Source organism: Stegodyphus dumicola, chromosome 6, assembly GCF_044657685.1.
Source record: "Stegodyphus dumicola isolate Sdum_Otavi_A_Nest chromosome 6, ASM4465768v1".
Lineage (NCBI taxonomy): Eukaryota > Metazoa > Arthropoda > Arachnida > Araneae > Eresidae > Stegodyphus > Stegodyphus dumicola.
The window spans coordinates 84,282,617-84,306,207 of record NC_140773.1 but is presented as its reverse complement, the minus strand read 5'-3'; the positions used below and the strand labels follow the sequence as shown (position 1 = coordinate 84,306,207).

Below are 23,591 nucleotides of genomic sequence, written 5' to 3'. Positions count from 1 at the left end.
AAGAGAAAAATCAGAGTTACGTTTTCCAGACTGCTAAGCTGCGTTCGTTTTTAACACTCACATAGCCTACAAAGACTAAGTACGGTGAGCATTTCTAAATTTTTCTAATTCACAACTACTGGTTTCCCTCTCCCCTGCACTACAGTTTCTGAAACCATTGATTTTATTCTTAGTTTAGTGGATATATTCTTTTTCTCAATGACTATAATTTTTCTACACTTATTAAGTGTTATTAAATTTTGAGGCCAAAGTTACCTTGCTTTAATTGAGTATAAGGATAGCCAAACTTAAATGCAGTGTCATTTTTCAACATCCAAATAAGTGATAAAGTGAAAAAGATACCCGAAGTAATCTATTTAAACATTTATATGATATTCCGTTTACTGCCCTTAAGTACCGTTATACCGAATAAAGTAAATTGAATACTTTCAAATAAATTTCCAAAGACAAGTCTCATAAGTTAGAGGATTTGTATTTCCCCAAGTTCCAGAAATCTTTCTTCAAAGTTACTGCATCGAAGTCTCTCTGCCTAAGGATGAGAAGGCATTCTTGGAGGACCTTTTAAGGGGAACTGGCTCGTATTAATAATACACATGAGGAAGACACAAAAATTTCCCTACAACTAGCCAGTTCATCGAAAAAGAATCCAGGTCAAAATCGCAGTGTCAACAGTATCTGGATCCAAATGTTTTTGGAAGAAAATGAGGCCAAAATGTTATGGAATATGGCAAAATGTTTTTTAGCGGGAAAATGAATAGAGAATTCGTGAGTAAAATAATCAGAATAAATCAATTTATTGATTTAAAGCAGCCAAAAATCTCTTAAAAGGAAACACACATAAAGAATTAACTTAAAAGGATAATTTATTTCATCAGCAAGATAAGCACATTTTTTTTCCCTGGGGAAAAATATTGGCGTAGAAATAAAAGTACTCAAGAACGCAATGCTGTGAAGTCGATTTCAAGAAGTAAATTATCTATTTTCTAATTCCAAAAGCATTAATTAACAAGATGTAGTAAATTTCAAACAACACTAATATGTTAAATGTCTTATACAGAGAATTTGTTCGCATTTGCTCAAATCCTGCATATACTAAGATGTACTGAAAGAAATAAATTTTTCTTCGGCACTATGGATATGAGAGAGTCAGCTTTAAAATTTAGTGTACACTACAATACAAAGACACTGTTTTTGAAATAAATGACTCTCAGAAAAATTGAACTTGGTATTCTATTATTTCATTATAACCACTGCAGCCCACTCGGGGCCCAGCAGCAGTAAAATTGCTAAACTCTGGTAATTCGACCCGGGTTCAAATCCAGGCGAACGATATGTTCTTATGGAAGCTTTCACGGTTTTTTCTTATGCAATGTTAAATAGGAACTAGTTTTTTTAAAAAGGCCTCTACGAAGACTTTCTCCTCTCAAACAGAAAGCCGTCGAGTATTTTGCCGTAACCCAAATATTTACTATGATATTTACGTCAAATAGCATAACTTGCATCCATTAACTTGCTTTGTCTAATTAAATAAAATCTGTTCCTTCAAATTTCTGCCAGAACAACTGGTACAAGTTTGGAGCATTCTTCGGCAACTCTAATGGTCGACGGGTACCATTTTAACTATTAACAGTTTAAGACATTAGAAACTCTAATGGTACCATTAACAGTTTAAGAGATTAGAAAGATTTATATTTCAGTTTTTAATCAGAAACTGCAGGGCAATTTTTAATTTGTGATTGTAATAAATATTTGAAATGCAGTTTGTAACGTTACTGTGATAGACATCGACTTAGTAGTATAGCCAGAGCTTTTGTCGCCCCTCTCAATGTATATTAAAAAAATCTCCAACATTCTAAACTGTTATTATTTTTTGTTTTGTTTTGTTTTGTTTTTCTGTTAGCAAAATCTTCGAGAAATTCTAGTAGCCTATCTTTACTCTAGTTGCTCTTCATTAGACAATACAGTAAGATTTCTTTTCTTTTTTTTTTTTTTTTTTTTGTTTAACACGTGCTTTTTAATCAGTTCGTATCTAAACAAAATCCTCTCGTAACAAGTAATACCTATACAGTCATTGTGAGAAAAATTCTTAGTAGTATTACAAATATTTTAAAGTGCGTTCTGGAAATCTCTTTTTTTAGAATAAACTGCAGAAGTCGAAAACGCAAACCTTCCCTAGCATTGCTTCGTCTTCCCTAGCAGTAGCGACCCACTAGAGGCCGCGCAACAAAGTAGCTGAATACAGAAGTTTTAACCAACAATTCGATTCCACTCAAACGGGCTGATTCCATCGGCCTCTTACTGATTTTCCTCCTGTGTAATGCGGATACGAGATAGTTTCCCTTAGAAAATCTTCCACAAAGGCGTCCCTTCCCTTAGGCAGATAGCCCTTGAGTGCTTTGCCGTAATCAAATAAACCAAATAAAACCCTTTGCAGAAGCAGAAATAAAACTCTGCGGTATTTCTCTCTCAACGAGTAGTTCTTCCTCGTTGATGTCATCATGATTCATAATTTAATTAACAGCCGTATTTTTCATGCAGAAGTTTCGATGGGATAAGAAAGGCAAAACAAGAATATGAAGTTGAAAATGAAATTATTTCTTTTAATATTCCTTCCAGTATAAAATTAATTTTTCTTTTTAATTTAGATTCACGTTACAGTTCAGCATTTCTCGATTCCTTTCCTATCATCATTTTCTCATTTTCGGCTTTGTGCCTCCCTAGATGATACAATGCAAATTATATTTCACGTGAGAATTATCCCAAAAAATGTGCTTCGCCTCTTTCAACAGATTTATTAAACAAAATAGAAAAATCAGATGTTCATGCAATCGAGCATCAAAGTTGTACCTTTATGCGACACGTGTCTTCTGAGCCGTTTGAACTTTTATCATCTATCTCCAAGGTTATGATGAAGAAGTCAAGGCCACTTTTGACCTTGACTCACTCAAAGAAACAGTCACGATCTACATTACGGCTATCAATGTAGTTCCTAAAATTCAAAACATTTTGTTAGTACTATGCTGTTTTCCGTCTTATTTCATCGTAATGATTTTTTTCCTTTCATTACTTTTTTATATCAGTAAGAATTGACCAAAAATATCCAATGCAATATTTCTATAAAACTTAGTAATTTAACAATAATTTATATAAAATTATGAATTAAAACAAAACGTTGCAGCAAAATGATTAGAAATGGAAAAGTAAATTTACAAAGCATATATCTCTCAACTTCGAGTTCTCAGTATTTCTGGAAAAAATCCGTTTGTCTAAAAATACATAATAAGAAAAAAAAAAAAAAAACACTATGTTAAAACGCTGTACAAGCGAGAAAGAAAGGTAAAAACAGCAACATTGACAATAAATTCTATTTTGAGATTTTCCTAATTTTAGAATGCTATTTACAGAGCTTCCAAGTATTCCACCAATGGCTGAGTGATTAAGACCACTGATTGCTGGTAGTTTATCCTGAGTATGAACTCAGGTGAATGGGCTGGCGCACAGTTGGTATTCGTAGTTTTCCCGATGAATAATGAAAGTGAAAATATGAGCGAATTTCCTTTAGAAAGGCTGCCACGAAGGCATCCTTCCTTTAGGCAGCTTGTCCTCATAATCTCTGTTGTATTCTAATAATCACACCAGCCATAAGAATACAGAATCTTTAAATAATAGATACTTAGAATAAATGTTTAAAATAATAAGCGATTAGATACATGCAGAATTTTAATTTGCATTTACATACTCTTTAAGGACTTTCATTTCTACTTTATTTATCACTTGTGTTTTCCAACATATTTGTTTTCAGTCAGGGTTTTTTTATTTATGAGTGGAAAGTGTGTGGGATTATGGCAAAGCCTCGAGAGCTATCTGCCTAAGGTGAGGAATGCCTTCGTGGAGGACTTTCTAATGGAAACTGGTTCGTATACACGTTACACATGGGGAAAACCAGGAAAACGCCCATGCAGCCAGCCCGTTCGCGGGATTCGAACCTCGGACCGAACTACCAGTGTTCAGCGACTCTACCGTTCGGCCGCTGGTGGGCCTTAAGAGTGGAAAGAAAATGTTTATCATATTTTTCCAAACATGTAATCCACTTTTTATTCTATTCATGAAGAAAGCTTGTGATTTATTTTTCTGCCATTTGAATAGGAAATTTTCGTTTCGATTTTAAATTATGAGTATTGATTCTTAAACATCTGTTTCAATTCTGGGAACAATTAATATCGGATAATATACAACTAGGCTGTAAAGAAGGCGACGGTTAAATATGAACTTAAGAGCTTGCCATTGTTTCTATCATTTACTCACTTCAGTGCGGCCTTGCATTGTCGTGATTCCAAGAGGAAAATAAGTTTCTCTTTTCTGGCCTTATTCTATGAATCCCTTGTTTAAATGTTCTCAAGACTTCGAAATATCTTTCAGAAGGAACGGCCATTTCCTTAGCCAGAAATTCTGAACAACTCACAAGTTTGTGTCCTGAAAATGGTGAACATGGTTTTACGTGCTGAAGAACTTACTTTAAAATTCTTAATATGTAAAGAACCTGAATGAAGATATCAGAGGCAGGATCATTTGTTGTCATCCATACAACGATCAGCAAAAATTAGTATATAGATAAACTGGTATTCAACTTTGAAGTGCAAAAGTTTTTATTACTGATTAATAATTTATACGTAATTCAGAGACAATACTCCTGATTAATGAATGCTAGTCCTCAAATGGTTAAACAATAAAATAATACTGAGAATTTTTGCACCTAAGAATTGAAATTATAGGAAGTAGGTGAAGGCAATTTATTTTCTGCACCAACTACTAGTGAAGCTATGCGGTAGGAGATCCTATTTATCAGTGAACCTATATGTATATTCATTATTATCCCAATAGGAAGTAAATTAATAAATCACAATAAAATATTCTGATTATTTAGAAGTACCGTTTTGCAATTTTTTAAGTAATAGTTTAATTTATTTTCTGTGAGCAGGAATTAATTTAATTAGCATTTTTAATATTAATATATGATAAAATATTTTTGTTGAAATTATTAAAGACAAGTTAACAGCCACTGATTCGATATTTTAGATATACGCTTATGATTTTACTATGTAGATTTTTTCCCCTACAAGAATACGAATATTTGTGGAAGAAGCTTTGAAATAGACATAAATTAACATCATGCGAAGATGACTTACCATGTTTCGTAATATTTTACTTCATTCAAAAATAAATTGACACAGTGCTGTTTTTTCGTTACTTTTATTATTTAAGTTACCATCCAAGGCTTTTAGGTATCACATACAAGCAATGCATTTTTAATTTATAATTTAATCGGGTTGCTACATAGACTATTTTATTATACCTTAAATCAAGGAATAATTACATGTACTATCTCTGGAGCTGTACTAAAACTAGTAATTTTCCTTTTTAAATCCAAATCTACCCTATCTAAATCCGGTATCACATCTACAAGCTACCCTAAACAGCCACCTATACAAAACCAGTCCTTTGGAGAAATCATTTAAGGGACAAAGTTTCAAGTAAAATACTTTCAGTTCGGTTTCAAAAAGTCTCGCGTAACTAGGCGGAACATCGGTTGCAACGTACTATGTTTAGGTTAGGAACTCTCCAACGGTAGGAGAAGGAAGGGCTCGTTTCTCGGAAAAGTTTTCTTCCACCTTTGAGCGTCCTTAGATGTGATAACCCCATTAGATTATGATTAGAACATCTGCAGTTTCAGATGATTTTGATCGTCTGTGGAAGGGTTCTTTTTAAAGAAACTTTTTATCATTGAGGACGATTATTGATATTCATAATGACTTTACCCAATTTAAGGCTCTCGCGATCTGTTCAAGAAGAAAAATGGAGCTCAGTAATGACGTTCAATATACCAGTTTATTAATACAATTACGAATTGATTATAAAGATTAAGTAGGAAATTATGTAGCAGAAAACAATGAGAAAAATTTGTCTTACAGTATTTATTCTTAAAACTATAAGTGAAGAACTTACTGAATTCTTATAGTGACCACTTATGGTTTCAGACTATTATGGTTTTCCGGGGAGGTAATCATCTTAGAAAGGTTATCATCAGTATTGAAATTTATTTATTTTCTGAGCAATACTGATAATTTCAGCAGGTATTAAGAGAATCGACAGTAAAACTCAGCTGTAAGGAAGTTGCCACAAGATGGCTCGCTGATCTTTAAAATACTAAATGCAGATCTTATACGTAAACCCATAAAAAAAGAATTGTATAAAACCCAAGATTAAGAATTTCGTTTAACAATTCGAAATACACTCACTTGCTATTACAACGTTCCTCAATTTTAAGAGTACAAGTTGCGTGCTTTATTTTCCCTCTTAATTGATTTTTTTTTTCTAAAGCAGTTTGAATTGCGTAAAATAAATCATTTAACTTATTGCTGTCTACTTCTTTAAATACTAATTATTTTAAACCAATATCTTTAACAACAAAGATTCCTTTGCCAGTAGCAGCTTCAGTAGCCTGCAGTACGCCTCTAATGCTGTGACATTTTATTCTTCAAAAATTTTAACCGAAGGCTTTTAAAATATATTAATCTAAGATTAATCAAACTTATGAAGTTTAAAATTTTAAAAGATATATATACCCATACACGGTCTTAACTTCCCACTAGGAAAGAAACATGACTAACTACAATCGTAGTGAAAACAGAAATGAACTGCTTTGGAATCTCTCGAACATTCAGAAAATGAAAAATTAGTACAAATACTTAAAGAATGCGAAAAATAATTTAACAGTTCATTGTAGTACATATGATAAATTACGCCGTATTAAGAAAGGCCAATGATAGTATTTCAGTAATCAATAATTAGTAATTAATTTTCAGCAATGATTAATTTTCTATAAAAATAATTTTTTCTGTTGCAGTAAGAACTGAAAAAGTAAATCCTAGATCTCTTAAGCACATAAAATAGTTTAATTTGGTAGCCAAATTAGATGTTTAGGTGGTAGCTATAAAACATATTGTATAATCTCGGTTTATGTTAGGAAATGGTTTTATTACAGAAAATATTTCAGTTACCAGTACGAATGTTTATTTATGTTTTCAGAAATACTTTCTATTTTCAGAAGTGATTGCCTGGAAACGGTACACTGACTCTGTATATAAATATTGATGAATACTTTTTTAGACTACAACTTTACGATAAAACCTTTTTTCATTTGTAAGTAATGAGAGGTGGCGATGTATTCTAAAACTAATATGTCCGCCTATTTCACCATTTTGAGTTTATGAACGTTGACTTGTATTTAATTTTATAAAGAATATATATATTTTTCAGATGTATTGTGCTATCGCTGGAGTTATTTATCTCCTGGGAAGATTAGTTTATTCTATCGGATACAGCACTGGAGGTAAGAACCGATTTCGAATGTAAATGAAAATACGTTGTATTTACGTATTATATTGAATTTTTTAATGCAGTTACTATTTATTTTACAAATGTCTAACATTAGTGTTTAAGCCATTAGTTCACGAGCTTTTCAGTACTTTTTAATAGTATCCTCATACCAAGAAAGTGCAATACAATTATTTAAATGTTCAAAAATCTTAGGCTGATTGAAGTCACACAAAATACAGTTTGGGGAATCCACCACTCCAATTCTATAGAGGTGGTCTCGCAAACAGCCAAGTCTGGTCAAATATCTAAAGAGCTACCGCAGTCTTTCTTGGAAAATTGGGAATGAAAGTTGTCTCTTTCCCCAGAATCCTCCAGCTCTTATCCATAGCACGTTGAATCATATCCTGCTTAAGAATTTCCTTAAGAGTCAGGTTAACAACACATAAAGGAAAGCGGTCTATTAATGCGTTACATTATGAAAGTTTCTTTCTTAGCCAATGTATCAGCTTTTTCATTTCTCATAATTCCATAGTGGGCTGGAATCTACTAGAAAGAAATTTTGTATGCCATTGCCTTAAGGAAACGCCTACTGTCCAAGATTCTTTGGAAACTATTTTGATTATTCAGAAGAGCTTTAAGCGAACTTTTGAATCTGACAATAACTGCCTTTACAAAAAAGTGGCTAAGAATCGGCAGTTGTTGAATAGCCACAGCAATAGCATCGATTTCACCATCAAAAAAAAAAAAAAAAAAAAAAAAAAAAAGGTGGTCATTGTTAAGTAGAAACTGGAAAGCTCGCTATGAATACCTGCTCCAGCACCGCGCGTTCTTTCTAACGTAGAGCCGTCAGTGTAGACATGCAAACGCTCATTTTGAGGATAGCGAATCCCAATAGTTTCCATTGCAATAGATCTTAATTGTGAAACGGTCATTTCGTTTTTAACAACTCTTTGAATAAGGTCAAGATTTATATTCAAATTCAAAAAGTACAAGAGACAATGAGGAGGGGGGTAACATTAGATAATCTTGGCTCAATTCCAAAGCATCAGAGTCTCTCTGAGCAACCTGTATAAAAAGCCAATTTGAGTTTTAAGATTTCCCGAAATTTCCTTATCATAGTTACTCCAAAAAGCGTTGTCGCGCAAATGCACCAACTTCTGGTATAATATAGTATATTTTTGCAATTAGTATAATAATTATAATATTTTGTATGTTCCTTTATACTTTTCATAGTTTTCCTTTAACTGTAAAATATGTATAAAGTGCGATCAAAGAACAATAGAATTATGTAGACTTTGCCCAACAGAAATATCTTAAGATCACTATGTTGAACCATTTAAACACGACAGAGTAGTAGTTATATTAGGTATAGCGACAGTTATTTTCTTCCTTTTCACATTACGCCCACCAGCGGCCGAGCGGTAAAGTCGATGAACACTGGTAGTTCGGTCCGAGGTTCGAATCCCGCGAACGGGCTGGCTGCATGGACGTTTTCGTGGTTTTCCCCATGCGTAACGTGTATACGAGCCAGTTTCCCTTAGAAAGTCCTCCACGAAAGGCATCCCTCCCCTTAGGCAAATAGCCCTAGTGTGCTTTGCCATAATTAAATACACCACACCACCACCTTTTCACATTACAAAGAGGAAAGTTTAGAGGAATTATAACGTATTTCTTAGCAAATGTTTTCAGTTTTCTTTCAGGAAAGAATAAGTAAACGCATTATATGATAATCATCAAATAGTTATGCGAATCTTTCATGTCATAAAATCAATGTCACGAAATTCTAGAGGATCGGAACTTTCGATTGAACACGATCATTATCTCCAGGTATGTAGAAGAGCAGGTTAGCTTGTAGAGACATTAGGATAATTGGACGTAGGAGAGATGAAAAATGAGCAACACCTTCGCCGGAAATCGAAGCACGGACCTTCTAGAATACGCGCCCGGCGTGCTGACCACTTCACTACGAAGGCATGCTAAGAAGGCGGGAGAACTATCTTATATACTTCCCCTTTTAAAGGGCGAGTGGGGTTTAGGAGGTCTAGTCGCAAATCCTGGGTGTGGAGAATCATCATCCACCACCCTTTTAGTTCGGGCGCCACTGTAGAGACATTACGTTAATTGGAAGCAGGAGAGATGAAAAATGAGCAACGCTTTCTCTGGGAATCCAACCTAGGACCTCTGGAATACGCGCCCAGCGTGCGAATTCTACACTACAAAGGCATGCTAGGATGGCGGGAGAAATACCTTAAAAGCTTACTTGGGTAAACCAATGGAAGTGCGTTCTCGCCCTCTGTTGGCTGTACGTCATTCAAGTTCTCTCTAATCAGAATAGTATAAGTTTCTCCGCTGATTTCAGCTGAATGCAATTTTTTTACCGCTGCAGGGAAAATTAATTTTTTTCCTATAACGAATGTTATTAAATAATTACAGCGTAATGATTGGTATATACTGTGCGGTAGCATTATGCACTAATAATGTATGAAACAAAAAATTATTAGCAAAGCGTATCATTTTAAATTATGAAAATAAGTTATTATAGAATAATATGTAGTAAAATCTTTCTTTTTGTATTTTTGGTGAATGAATTTATGTTTCTTCACTGCAAGGATATTTGAGTTATCATATATCAAATACATATGTCTGCTTTATTTAATTTTAGGCAAACCCAATTTAAACATTTTAATTGCTTCTCAAAACACAAAACTGCACAAGTTATTGAAAATGTCATTTTTATCCATGCGATTTAATTCTTTAGCATATTACATTACCGCCCCCCGAAGATTGTCGTAACATTTACGGGACACCATGTATATACACTCTGTCACAAAATAAATAAATAAATAAAACGTATATATATATGGACTCAGAAGAAATCGAGCCACAATCACGAAACAAAAGAATCAGTCTTAAAATTTTTCGTTCAGTCTTCGCATTTTAAAGTGTTTTAATAGAAATATTAGAAATTTTTACATTTGCAGTAAGTCGTTTATTTTCGAAAACTAATGCTGAAATTTAACCCTAATGCGATTCAAAAGATTATTTTCTTAATAACTTTTATCACCGCTGAACGAGTGTAATCTTCGAATGCAAAACATAGAATAAAAAAATTGGATCGCTACTCTAGTCATAGAAAATTAGTTTAACTGTTTGGCAAAAACGTTCTGTCAGTTCGATCTTCGATACAAAATAACAAAAGCTAGAATTATTTATCTGCTTTTATTTTAAAGTAAAATATTTTTAGTGAAATTTAAAGACCTGAACACGAATACATGTTAAAGTTTTTGATTTAAAATATTAACAAAGTATTAAAAAAAGAAGTTTTTTTTAAAAAGTTTTTTTTTTTTTTTTTTTTTTTTTTTTTTAAGTTTCATTTCTGTATTCATTCTTTCCATTTAGATCCCGAAAAGAGACTGTTTGGACTTTTCTCCTACCTTGGACTTATCTACCTCCTGTACAGCACTCTAGAACTAGCAGTAAGATTACTGCGATGGGTGTGAAATGAAAAAAAAAAAATAATTTTCAAGTAATCTTAAAAACAAAATTAATTTTCCATCAGTACTGATTTTGTTGAATTTAGTCTTCATGTGTACATCTTTTTATTGTTGCTTGATGGCTAGGACATTTTATACCTTACTTTGTTGAATTTGTATGTAATTTAACAATAAACGTTTTAAAAAAAATGACGTTTAGAGATTATTTATCATTTTTAAGACAGATCACATAATTTATCTGTTTATGTGACTACGGGTGTACTCCAACTGCGCTGATGAAAATCCCCCCCCTCGTCCTGAGATAGTCCAACTGCGCCGATCAAAATTTCTTTCCCCCGTTGGCCACAGGGTTACAATTTTATTTTTCGAAGCCAACTGTAGCCAAGAGGAAAATAAAAATAAAGAAATATATTTTATGTAAATGAATAGATGAATAGCGGATTAGTTGCCAATCTAGAGAAACTAAGCTTCGGCAACAACAAAGATAACGCCTTCTTTTATTATTATTGTAAATTAAGTCATGCTTAATCCTTTCTGGAATTTATTCCAGGAAATAAGTGTTTAAGATTTCTAGAGTAAATTTCTTAGGGGTTGAAATTAAAAAAATACAGCAGAAATGAGAAGAGAATTTAGATCTCTTTCATATCATAAGTTTATTAAGCATTATATACCCTATACGGAGCACGCACTCCTTGAAACTGAAATACGGACATAGCGGAACAGAAAAATATTTTTTTGAAAAGAACTATGTAGTAATGCATAAATGAAAGAAATTAAATAAAAACTATCAAAGAAAATATATAATAATTATTACATCAAACACTCTCTTGACCGCAAGTGATAGAATTTTGTTTTCTCGTTTATCTTTCAGCAAAGCTTATACAATTAAATAATCACTTTCATTCGTGTAAAATTATAAACAAATGTAAATTATTATAGAAAACGCATAAAGTTAAACACTACAGTGTGAAAGGAAAATTTTGGAATAAAAATGTTAAGAAAATTAGATGAGAAATAATCAATAATTTATTGATATCCATATAAACTCTATGCTTTTGGAAAAAGTTACACATAATTTGCACTGAGGTATCAATCACCGAAACCAAGTCTTAATTTCTTTCCTTATTTTTTCTTATCAGAGGGATTTGTAAAAAGACACGCTAAGGTGAAAAATTTTGCAATATTTTTAAAGAATAAATTTTAAAAGTATTTTTATTTCATGAAGTGAAATTTTTACTATACATTTTTACAAAAAAAGAAAGAGCTAGGGGATCACTGGGACAAGAAACTCGAGTCGTACTACCAATGTTTAGTGACTTTTCCGCTTGATCATAAGACCTTTTGAAATTAGGCTGAACAGTATATTAAAGAAAATAGAAGATACAGCACAAGTAAGAACAAAAGTGGGCTGAATTAGATATTTACATGTTTAATGAATAAGTTAAACTTACCTGTATGACATTATGAAATATTAGGAAGTAGCATTAAAGCATGAGTGAAGAAGGCAAAGACAACTAAATCATTCTAATCTAAATGTATAACATTATCCGTATCTGCTATTAATTTCAATACTGCTGAAAAAATTATAAATGAATTATATGATAAATCGTATGAACTCGTTGCATTATAAATTACAACAGTTAGAAATATTATTAGCGTGATTTAGCGACCATCTTTGTTAACAAATAATTTCAAGTAACTAATTTTACAAATACGTCAGCCTGAAACTAGGTTAGAAAATAAGCTACATGCTGAAGATTAAGCTTTGCCAAGGTGTTAGAAACATCTTCTATTAACTAGAGTTATGAAGCAAGAATTTGTAAAAATTATCATTTAAATATAAGTTGGCATAAATACAATACAAATTATATAAATTTTACATACATGAAAACTTGAGTACAGTGCAATAATATGTGAAAAAGGTGGTGGTGTGTGTGGTGGTGTATTTAATTATGGCAAAGCACACGAGGGTATCTGCCTGAGGGGAGGGATGCCTTCGTGGTGTATTTAATTAATTATGGCAAAGCACACGAGGGCTATCTGCCTAAAGGGAGGGATGCCTTTCGTGGAGGACTTTCTAAGGGAAACTGGCTCGTATACACGTTACACATGGGGAAAACCACGAAAACGCCCATGCAGCCAGCCCGTTCGCGGGATTCGAACCTCAGACCGAACTACCAGTGTTCAGCGTCTTTACCGCTCGGCCGCTGGTGGGCGGATGCCTTCGTGGAGGACTTTCTAAGGAAAACTGGCTCATATACACGTTACACATGGGGAAAACCACGAAAACGCCCATGCAGCCAGCCCGTTCGCGGGATTCGAACCTCGGACCGAACTACCAGTGTTCAGCGACTTTACCGCTCGGCCGCTGGTGGGCCCCTGTGGGAAAAAGGAATGGATTAAAAGGGAGACTGAAAAATCCCAGGATATGAATATAAGGGAGTTTGAATTTTTTTTTTTTTTTTTTTTTTGTTAATTATAAAAATTCTGATGACGCTCATAATTATCAATTTATTAATTAAATGTGTATTAGAAATTAAATGTATGCCAAGGTACATCAGGTGGAAAACAGAATAAATATTTTCTAGTATTAGAATATGGAATTTGTTAAAAGTTCGTTTCTAGTATTAAATATAATAAAGTTAAATATAATAAAGTTCGTTTCTAGTATTAAAATATGGAATTCGTAACAAAGTTAAATAACCTTAAAATAACTAATGATTAAAAATGGAAGGCTTAATACGGGAATATATTGCAATAATATTAGTGTGAATTTAGAACGACTTAAGAAGTCCAATTTTTAGATTTAATAAAGAGAATTTTTATAATTAAATTAGAACTGTTTACCTAAAATGGTAAATTTGAAAGTTAAAACCATTCTGCTGTCTAAGAAGATTTGTTAATATTTATCTAGACAAGAAACTTATTTAAGGTGAGCTACAAATCCGATATTTGATACGTTGATTATGTATCAGTTTTGTGTATGTCATTATCTATCAATTTTACTATTCAAAACTGATATATATATATATCAGCGACTAAAATCTACTAATGGAAAGTTTTTAATTCTTACAGAGAATAAAAAAAATCTGGCTCATCATTCCTTTAAGCATAATAAAACTTTAAAATGAGTGTAAAAGAAATTTATTTTTTATCACACGCCAGACTTTAAATCAATACTTGTTTTACATGCACAGTTTTTACAATATTGATAAACGAAAATAAAGGCTTGCAGTCTCAATAGAATGTCCTATTAATGGCGATAGACGACTTCTTGTAGCACACAATCTTCTTGGAAAGAAATGGGGGCCAGGAAACGTCGCGCAGTTCGTGGATTAAAAAAGAGGGGGACGGGGATTTTCGATCAAATTTGGCGCAGTTCGTACCCTGTTTATCTGTTTATGTGACTTCGTACCCTGTTTATGTTTTTTTTTCTTATTTTATTTTCTTATTTATGATATAACTTGGTTCCAAATGCTGGGAAATATACATTGGCAACGGATTTTCTTAACGGTAAGTTGACTTAACGGGAGCAGAAAGATAAAGTAGCTAAATACTGGTAATTGGACGTGGGTTCTGATATCGGCGAATGGGTTGCCTGCATGGGGTTTTCGCTATGGATAACGTAGATATGAACGTTTCTGTTAGGAAGCAATACATGGAAGCCTCCCTCCCTATAGTTTCTGAAGCTAATAATATTAGCAGATAGTCCTCAAGTTCTTTTACCTAACCTGATAGATTAAAGTATATGGGAATTATTTTTCTTCAGTAAGAGTATGTCATCCATAGCAAATAAACCTTATGTGACTATTTGGTAATTAAGAAATTTTGTACTAAAATAACCAATCCAAAAGCAGTTCTTTAAACTCATATTCGTGGCTTTCAGAAACTGGCGTCAGTTTTATCGTATTTTATTGTTAGAAAAGTATCAACATATGTGTCCAAAACATGACCTCCTGCCAATTCCATGTTTTTAATAGTAACAAGCTTTAAGTAAAGGATCATTCCTAGTCAATCGTTTGTAAACAAAATCAAATTTGTTATTTCAATAGTTAGAAAGGTCCGTAATACAAAATTTTAGATAATATTTCATTAAGTATTCATGGACATTTATTAAAACTGATCAGCATAATCAAATATTTGCCCCTTTATTTCTTTTCAATTAAGGAAAATCAAGTGCTTATAATTTATTTAATATTAAATAATTTGAAACGATACCATATTTTAATTTTCGTCTGTGTTATTTCTACAGCACCCACAAATCTGAATTCATTTTGATGTGCGCGTATTCCCCCTTTCTGATATGTAGATATCAGTAAACAATGCTGGTTAATTTGGGAATTACGGTTGAATAGTGACCTGTGTTTTCTGGGTACTGTAAAAAGAAATAGATGTTTTCTAATTTTCTATTTACACTTGTGCCTCGTCGTTCTCATCAGTGCAAAAGAATAAAAATCTGATGCGTACACCACATGACTTCCGTGCATGGAATATTAAATAATACGAATTTTTTCCTGCATTTCATTTAAACTTATTAAATTAAATTAAATATACTTCGTCGATAGCTCATAAACCACAATAGAATAAATGCACTCTTTAAAATTCCCTATATTTATTTACCATAGTGACACTCTGGCGCTAGGTTCACTTAACAGCGTTACATCTCATTTATTTTATAACTCGGAATAAGCAAAAATTTTATTATCTTAAGAATTATCTAATCGTTGCCACATGTTCTATTCAAGTATTATAATAATTCTAAAAAAATGTACAAAAGAAATTAGACAAAAAATCTGATGTGTACACCACATGACTTCCGTGCATGGAATATTAAATTATACGTATTTTTTCCTGCATTTCATTTAAACTTATTGGATTGAATTAAATATACTTCTTCGACAGCGCATAAACCACAATAGAATAAATGCGCTATTTAAAATTCACGATATTTGTTTACCATAGCGACACTCTGCCCTTAACAGTGTTACATCTTATTCATTTTATAACTCAGAATGCACGAAATTTATATCACCTGAAGAATTATCTAATCGTTGCCACATGTTATGTTCAAATACTATAATAAATCTAAAACAATGTATTAAGGAAATTAAAAAAACAAACAAAAAATAAATAAAAATTTTAAAAAATCTGGGTTTTCAGATTTTAAATTACGCCCAAAGGGACGTTTTTTAAACGTTTTGTGTGTTACATTTATTTATTAAATAGTAAGTTCTTTGCACTTAAACCATAAAATTCAGTTCAATAGCAATGTCGCAAAATAATTTTAAAATGAGCATATCTTTAGAATTTCCGATACACAGTTCCATGCGTTGGAGATAAAAAGGTTTTTTGTTCCCCGTAGAGTGTCGCTTTTAAATCGTTGAGTTTGTTACTCAAAAATTCGTTAAAGTTTTACAAAATATGAAATCGATCATAAGACAAATTCCAAATTTCAAATTTGGGCTTCCACATGCCCATATTCGCAGTAGGATTACGTCATTCAAAATTCGATGGCTCTATGTACTGTAGTTTTATCACAATGCGAGAAATATACATACATTTACTCATATTTTTCATTATTTAATTTCTTCAAATATAATGCAGGACTCTAACATTTTGTGGCAACAGTTTGAAAAGTGATTCGCCGTTTATAGTGATTCAACGCAAAATCGCAAAACGAAAACAATAGTCCTTCAGGGACAAAGCCATTTCGGACTAATAAATACTTCTCAAAGTATTACTATTTTCTAGGGTTAAATGTCACTAATTTCTTCTACCAAGATCAGAAATAATGGAAATGTATAAACAAAATCTCAGCCTATTTGCATAAAACTATAAAGGCTAATTAGAAATTGTGAATCCCTATATTTAGACCACACACTGGCATTACACCTGATTTCGTCTACGTAAAATAAAGGAACCACGTAAAAAAAGAGATTTCAGAATAAGCTAAATTAATCATCAAGGTACAAACATATAATCTGCACTAAAAAAAAAAAAATAAATAAAAATAAAAAAAAAAAAAAAAAAAAAGCGATCAGAGACATTTTTGAATTGCGAACTTTTGCAAACATTACGCCAATAAAATTTCAGGTCAATACTATGCTCTTTCTGTGCTAATTTCATTGCTTGCCAAAGTGTCTAAAATTAAGCTTAATACCTACAATTTTTAAAAAATTAGACGTGGTAATGAAACTTAATTTTAAAATATTAGAATGATTTATATAGATGCTTGCTAGAAGCCTAGTAGATAAACTGTGATCCCCTGATCCGAACAGAAGCATTTTATCCCAGTTTATTCATTAATATATTTATATAAGTAAATCTAATCCAGTTTGTTTATATTGTAAGGATCCTAAGTTTTACTAACGTTCATTTTATTTTAAAACTGTACTTCATTCTCTTCATCATTGCAATAACTGCAACAGTCGTTCTTATCATTGCAATAACTGCAACAGTCATTCTCTTCATCATTGCAATAACTGCAACAGTCGTTCTTATCGTCAAAATACGCAATGAAAACTCATCTTAATTTGAACATTTTAATTGCAGGATTTTGTTTTCCTTCTGAGCATAACACACATGTATATACACACACAAAAAAAAATCAATAATCAACTTATAAGGTATTTTCTCCCTCCTTCCAGCATGTCTTCATGGTGTAACGGTAGCACACTCGGCGCGTATTCGAGAAGTCCATGTTCGAGTTCCGGCGAGGACATTGCTCATTTTTCACGACACCTGCATCAAAAACCCAAATGACTTTACTTACTTCAAACCTCTGAGAACTTCAGCGCATAAACATTCCTAACAAGAACGTCAACCCATGGGAAAAACATGCTTATAGAAATAAGGATGCAGAGTATTTTACGTTAATTAATTAATTATTGCGAATTAAAACTTTTACTATAATTTCTTCTCTCCGTAGTCATCACCATGTTGTAGATTAAATGGTGCAATATTTAAGTCGAGAATTCTGAATGTTTTATAAACATCCGCGACTGAACTTAGACTTTGACATTGTCGCCTACAGCTGAAGAGAGATTTTTGCTTCATCGCCAACAGTTACGTTCTGACTTAAGTTTGCGTGAGGAAATATCCCGGCTTTAGACATTCTGCTAGCCGACGCTAAAACGTGTCATTAAAAAACCGAGTCATAGGCGGGTTTTTTCATTAACGTTCATTTCATGAACTGCATTAACTTTAATCTGAAATTTATTATTTTAAACAGCCGCAAGTGGCGCAGTTTATTTATACTTAAGAATTGCGTTTTTTTTTCATTTAAATAAATAATTAATACAAGTATTATTTAAACTTTTGCAAGACTGTCATACTGCTTCGTACAGAACGATAATTCGCTTATCAGTCTAACAGAGTCTGAAGGAGTTAATTTTTACACATCCAGGACCCTATAAGGAGCAACGTAAACAAAGGTGAAACTAAACATTTCAACTTAGGTATAGCTGAAAAATAAAATAAAGGCCTAGATAAAAAAAAAAAAAAAAAAAAAAAAAAAAAAAAAAAAGATGCTGAGAAACTTAATTACAAACGTGGTATGATTTTAATAAATTTCGCTTTGAAATTTTTTATATCAAAAGTTGTATCTTTTATTCTCAAAGAAAAAAATGCTATTTTAATTCAAATATTATTATTCCGTGTTAGGCACTATTTGCCGCAGTTACCGAACATGAATTTGATTAAATATAAATGCAGAAACAAACTCATAGATGAATATCGTCATGACTGACTTCGAATCGGAAGTACCAATGAGCAATCCATATGTTAAAAGTGATTATCGTACTTCCCAATCGTTAAATTCGTTTATCATTCGTTTAAATTTAAAATTGTATTTTATCCCAGTTTATTCATTAATATATTTATATAAGTAAATCTAATCCAGTTTGTTTATATTGTAAGGATCCTAAGTTTTACTAACGTTCATTTTATTTTAAAACTGTACTATCACTTCTTATTTTCTACTTCCGGTCAGAATTAAATGCTTTAACTTGGTTATGCAAATTGTCTTGCTAACGGCCAAGTACTTAAGTTGTGGCTTTTTGCCAAGCGAGAGAGAGAGGAGTTTTAGGAAGCAAGCCGCTTGCCACTGTAGTTTTACGAGTTTTCACTCGGTTGCTGGTTGCCTTTAAGGCCAGAGGTTTAGCCCTCTGGCCTTAAAGGCATACACGGTAAAAAAAAAAAGTCCGCTCTTTACAGGCAAAAGTTTTGTAAAGTTACAGAAATAAAAAAGTTACACAAGAATTTCCTGTAATGGTAACAGGTTGAAAGCAAACTGTGGCGGATACAGCAGATTTGCCTGTAACATTACAGATAATGTTTCACTAGCCGCGCGGAAGAATCACGTGACTGACTGAAAATTAGCCAATCAGGAGAAAAGTGTTTGAAAGCTAGTTGCAGAAAAAAACATGGCTAAATGCATGCTGCTTGTATAGCGCAGGTAAGTAAGAAAATGTTTACAATTACTGTTTGAAATATTTTTTTGTTCATTTTATGCAGATTATTCTCATGCACTTTGCACTGTTACATGTAGTGAGTAATTATTTAAACGTTTAAGCTTAGCGATTAATTAATATCAGTGTTCGTAATGTCTAATGAGTTGAAAGAGTGCAAAATATGTATTCCAAATGCAGATCTAATAGTAGTATTTTGTCATTGTGCATCCGATAAATTACGCCTTAAATTGCCCGTATTATTATAACTAATTATTCCAAAATTTAATCACTGTTATGGTATTTAATTGAACCGGTAATGTGGTTGTTGAAAACAATATTAATTATGTTAGCGTTCGTTTGCAATCGTCTGACCAAAGAACGTTTGACATCTTTTTCCCGGCAGGCCTTGCGAGAAAAGTTTATGTAAACATTTAGAATTCTGAATGTAATAATGTATATATTTTTTGCTTACTAGGTTTAGTTTATTCTTTCTTTAGGATTACCTGATTAATTATACTTGATTTATAATTCAGTCTAATAATATGTTTATGTACGAGTGTGTTATGAAGTAAAATTACAAAAACTTGAACAACGCGGTCGAGAATCTCATTTATTCTTTAGTGTAATAATATTATTTTTCTCACTGGTATTAATTTCTTACGAAAATGTTATAATTCCAAAATGAAGTAATTATATTGATTAAAAATATGTCGCATCAAATACTTTTCGTAATGTTCTGTTTTACTAACTAGATGCAACTTAATTATTCCATATATTTTAATATACCAATATCAACAGGGGAAAGATGGAAATGACCTAAAATATTTTTCTAAAAATTCGTTAAACTAGTTATAAACGAAAACTAAAATTTTGTACATTATTTTCAAAAATATCATTTCATTATTATTTTATAAATGACAAAATTTATTATATTGTATAAATATCTACCACTGCATACTTATAAGTTTTAAACATTTAATGTAGAATTTATGTTGATTTTATTTTGCCCAGTTTTAATACAGTTTTGAAGTATGATAGTCTTGTTACTAGGATAGCATGAATCTGCTAATACAAGTTTAATACATTTCTTGACAAATGTTTCTCTTATTCATGTAATATAATATATAAATCATAAAATAAGTTTTCTTTAAAATAAATTATGATTGTTTATTGGAATTTAAAACAATTCTGTATCTGTATGTTAGTATTAAAAATAAAATAATAATTAAATTTTAATGAAGCATTGATTTTAGCATTTAACAATGTAAATATATATACTATATACCCACATGAATAAATGGAAGTGCAAGCTATTTTTCCTTACAAAGCCGTCCATGAATATATACTTTCCTTTAGGCTGATAGCCTTTGCATGCTTTGCCATATTCTATCAATCAAATGATGCAAATATGCAAAAAATTTTACTTTTTAAAGTTAATGCAGGAAATAAAATTCAGTGCATTTGTAAACTACATTAGTTCTCTTATAGCTTGCCATTTAATTGCCCAATGATTTACTAGTCCAAAGTAATGCAGAATTCAAATATCGTTCAAGTAAAAGAAATTTATGAAGGTCTGATGTTTTAGACGTATATATGAAGATTAATTTTTTTAAATATTATTTTAAGTTAACCAAATTAATTTCAAATTTAAGTAAGTATTCATGTCTTTCAGTAGCATTATTTTTGGAAATCTTAAATTAAATATCTGAATGCAATATTTCTTGTTAATAAAAGAAAAGCAATGTTATGAAAGACTAGTGAAGTCGATTTGCAAGTTCTAATTACGAAAGGCCATTTTTAAAAATAATTAATTTAAAGAAAAGTTTTTAACGTAAAACTTCCAAACTCACACATGTGGAATCATGTGTAATTGATCATGTATATTTCATGTGTCATAAGTCTTTAAAATGAACTTAATTCTCATCATATTTATTAACACAAATTTTTTTAAAGAAGAAAAAGTCACATTTGTTTTGCTTAGTTGCACACGAAGAAACATGCCTATATATATATAGAGAGAGAGAGAAGCAGGAGTTATGTTTACTTGCAGACTTTTTTCTTCCTTTTTACTAATATTATAGTATGAAAATCAAGGGGTAAATTAAGCAATCAATTTAATTTTGAAGGATGTGATTACAGTAAGATAACCAATCAAAAATATCCATTAATGAACTACTGGTAACTATCATATTATTATTTAAAAGAGACCTACATTCCAATAAGAATGCTTAGTAACATTAACATTTCAGTATCTGATAATAATAATTTTCATTCCTACTTCCCTATACCTTGAATTTCACTCTTATTATTGTCCATTTCTACTCCCTAGACCTCAAAGCACTTAAAGAATCTGGAACTGCAATTTGTGTCGTCTTCTACAGCATTCAAGTCATCACCGTTCAGTTTGTACTAGCACGACCAATGATCTTTAGAATTACCGTATTGCGTTGCATTTTCCACTCCACCCAGCTTTAGAACCAGATTCTCAAAGTTAGAAAAATATTTGAAGAATTTTCCAATTTTTAATGCATTCAGAAAATGAAGATCCTAAGATTTTAAAATGGATATTCGATATAGTGATTGTTTTCGTCATACTAACAAAGGCAAACTTTTGCACACTAAAGGCCCTGTTGAATATTATGTCAGGCTAATAAAAAAATGATCTATGATAGTTAAAGCAAATACCAACTGCCATTCACTGTGCAATTTTGCCATATCAGTTGCATATTCACCTTCTCTAATTATTTATGTATGATCTGAGGCCTAAGGAGTTGCAAGAACAACAATCAGAATGAAAGAAATTCAAATTATAAAGAAGTAGAAATGAGATAACTTATTAGATGTTGCAATTGTGTGTATTCTTATTGAAATATAGGTTTCTTTTAAAGAAATAATATTGTGATAGTAGTAGTTTATCCATGATTACTTTTCATATTACTGTGACTGTGTCCTTTGGAAATTAATTTATTCACCTAATTTTTCCCTCTCAATTTTCGGAAGATAAAATTAGTAAAAATAAGTGGGAATATGGCATCAAGAGCATTAGATAACCCCATTTTCTTGAAGCTGTTCACTATTATTGTTTCATCAATGATAGGCCATGTACCCAAAATCCCCTAGCAAATCGGTTAGTAAGATGAAAACGACCACTATGCGGACGAAAAATTTAGGGTAACAAACATTATTAAAATCATTAAAACATATTCAGAATCCTGTGCTAAAAGAAAGCTAGGGGGAAAATGTTGTCCGAGTCCCAGTGATTCATTTGGACCAATATGTAATATTGTTTTAGAAATTTAAGGTAATAAATACAATATTTTTCGAATGCTAGAATAGTTCGAGAAATTTATTCAAGTTATAAATTCTGAATATAAGTATACTGTATATTATATTTAATAACTATGGTGGCTTCATTTATGAAAAGATTTGCATATTGGCTGTTTTTATACAATGAACCTTCTCTAAACTAGCTATACGTGATTCCTGAAGATTTTGATCTTCAGTGATAGTGGGCATCCTAGAGAAGTTATGTTTACTAATTAGTTATTTTATGAGGAATGCTGGGTAAATTTAAAAAGTGGTTGACAGGGGTAGTTTGTCGTAATGAGATGGTTCACTGTAATCCAATATTTTAAAGAATTTAAGCTGTTCTTAATTTCTTAAGATATTATAAAGAAATATGATTAGAAGTGTTATATAAGCACACGTTTAAAACATCTATTAAAATAATTTTTATAAGCTTTTAAGAGCATGGTTATGATTTTAAAAGAATGTTTGTTTCTTTATTTAGGAGGCATGGTTTACAAAGAGGGAAAAACCATTCTTTTTTTCCAAGCAGTCGAAACGAATTTTTATGAAATGTTATATTGTGTTATTTTTAATTAATTCTTTTTTCAGATTTTATGTAAAGTTTATGAATTAAGTAATAAAGTATTTTTACTTCTGTATTTTAGTTAGCATATTATTTGCTTCATAATATTTCACAATAAAATTATAAATTAAATAAACTTCTTAATTAACATGCTGTAATATATATATATAAGGCATAAAGTTTGTTTTCTGGTGCCACGTGTATATTTCACAATTTTGTATGCAAATCTCGAACTTTATAATAAATAGGACTACTTTTTTAGTATCACTTTCTAAATGGTAAATATTAAGCTTAAATTTATTACATATCATGTTTGTAAAAAATTATAGGTAAAAATAAAATGCATTAAATTTTAAGATAAAGTGAAGTATTAATTTTTTAAACAAATTTGTTAAAGGC

The 23,591-nt window shown here is 31.5% G+C and overlaps 1 protein-coding gene across 1 annotated transcript in view; it reads left to right on the top strand.

The window, feature by feature from the left end:
- The window catches only part of LOC118200555 (glutathione S-transferase 3, mitochondrial-like), a 49,053-nt gene extending 37,990 nt beyond the window's left edge, over positions 1–11,063 (top strand). Inside the window, exons 5-6 of the mRNA XM_035372517.2 lie at positions 7,318–7,390; positions 10,777–11,063. Coding sequence (XP_035228408.1) covers positions 7,318–7,390; positions 10,777–10,877 — 174 coding nt within the window. The 3' untranslated portion in view covers positions 10,878–11,063. The remainder of the gene's footprint in view (positions 1–7,317; positions 7,391–10,776) is intronic.
- The last annotated feature ends 12,528 nt before the right edge of the window (positions 11,064–23,591 follow it).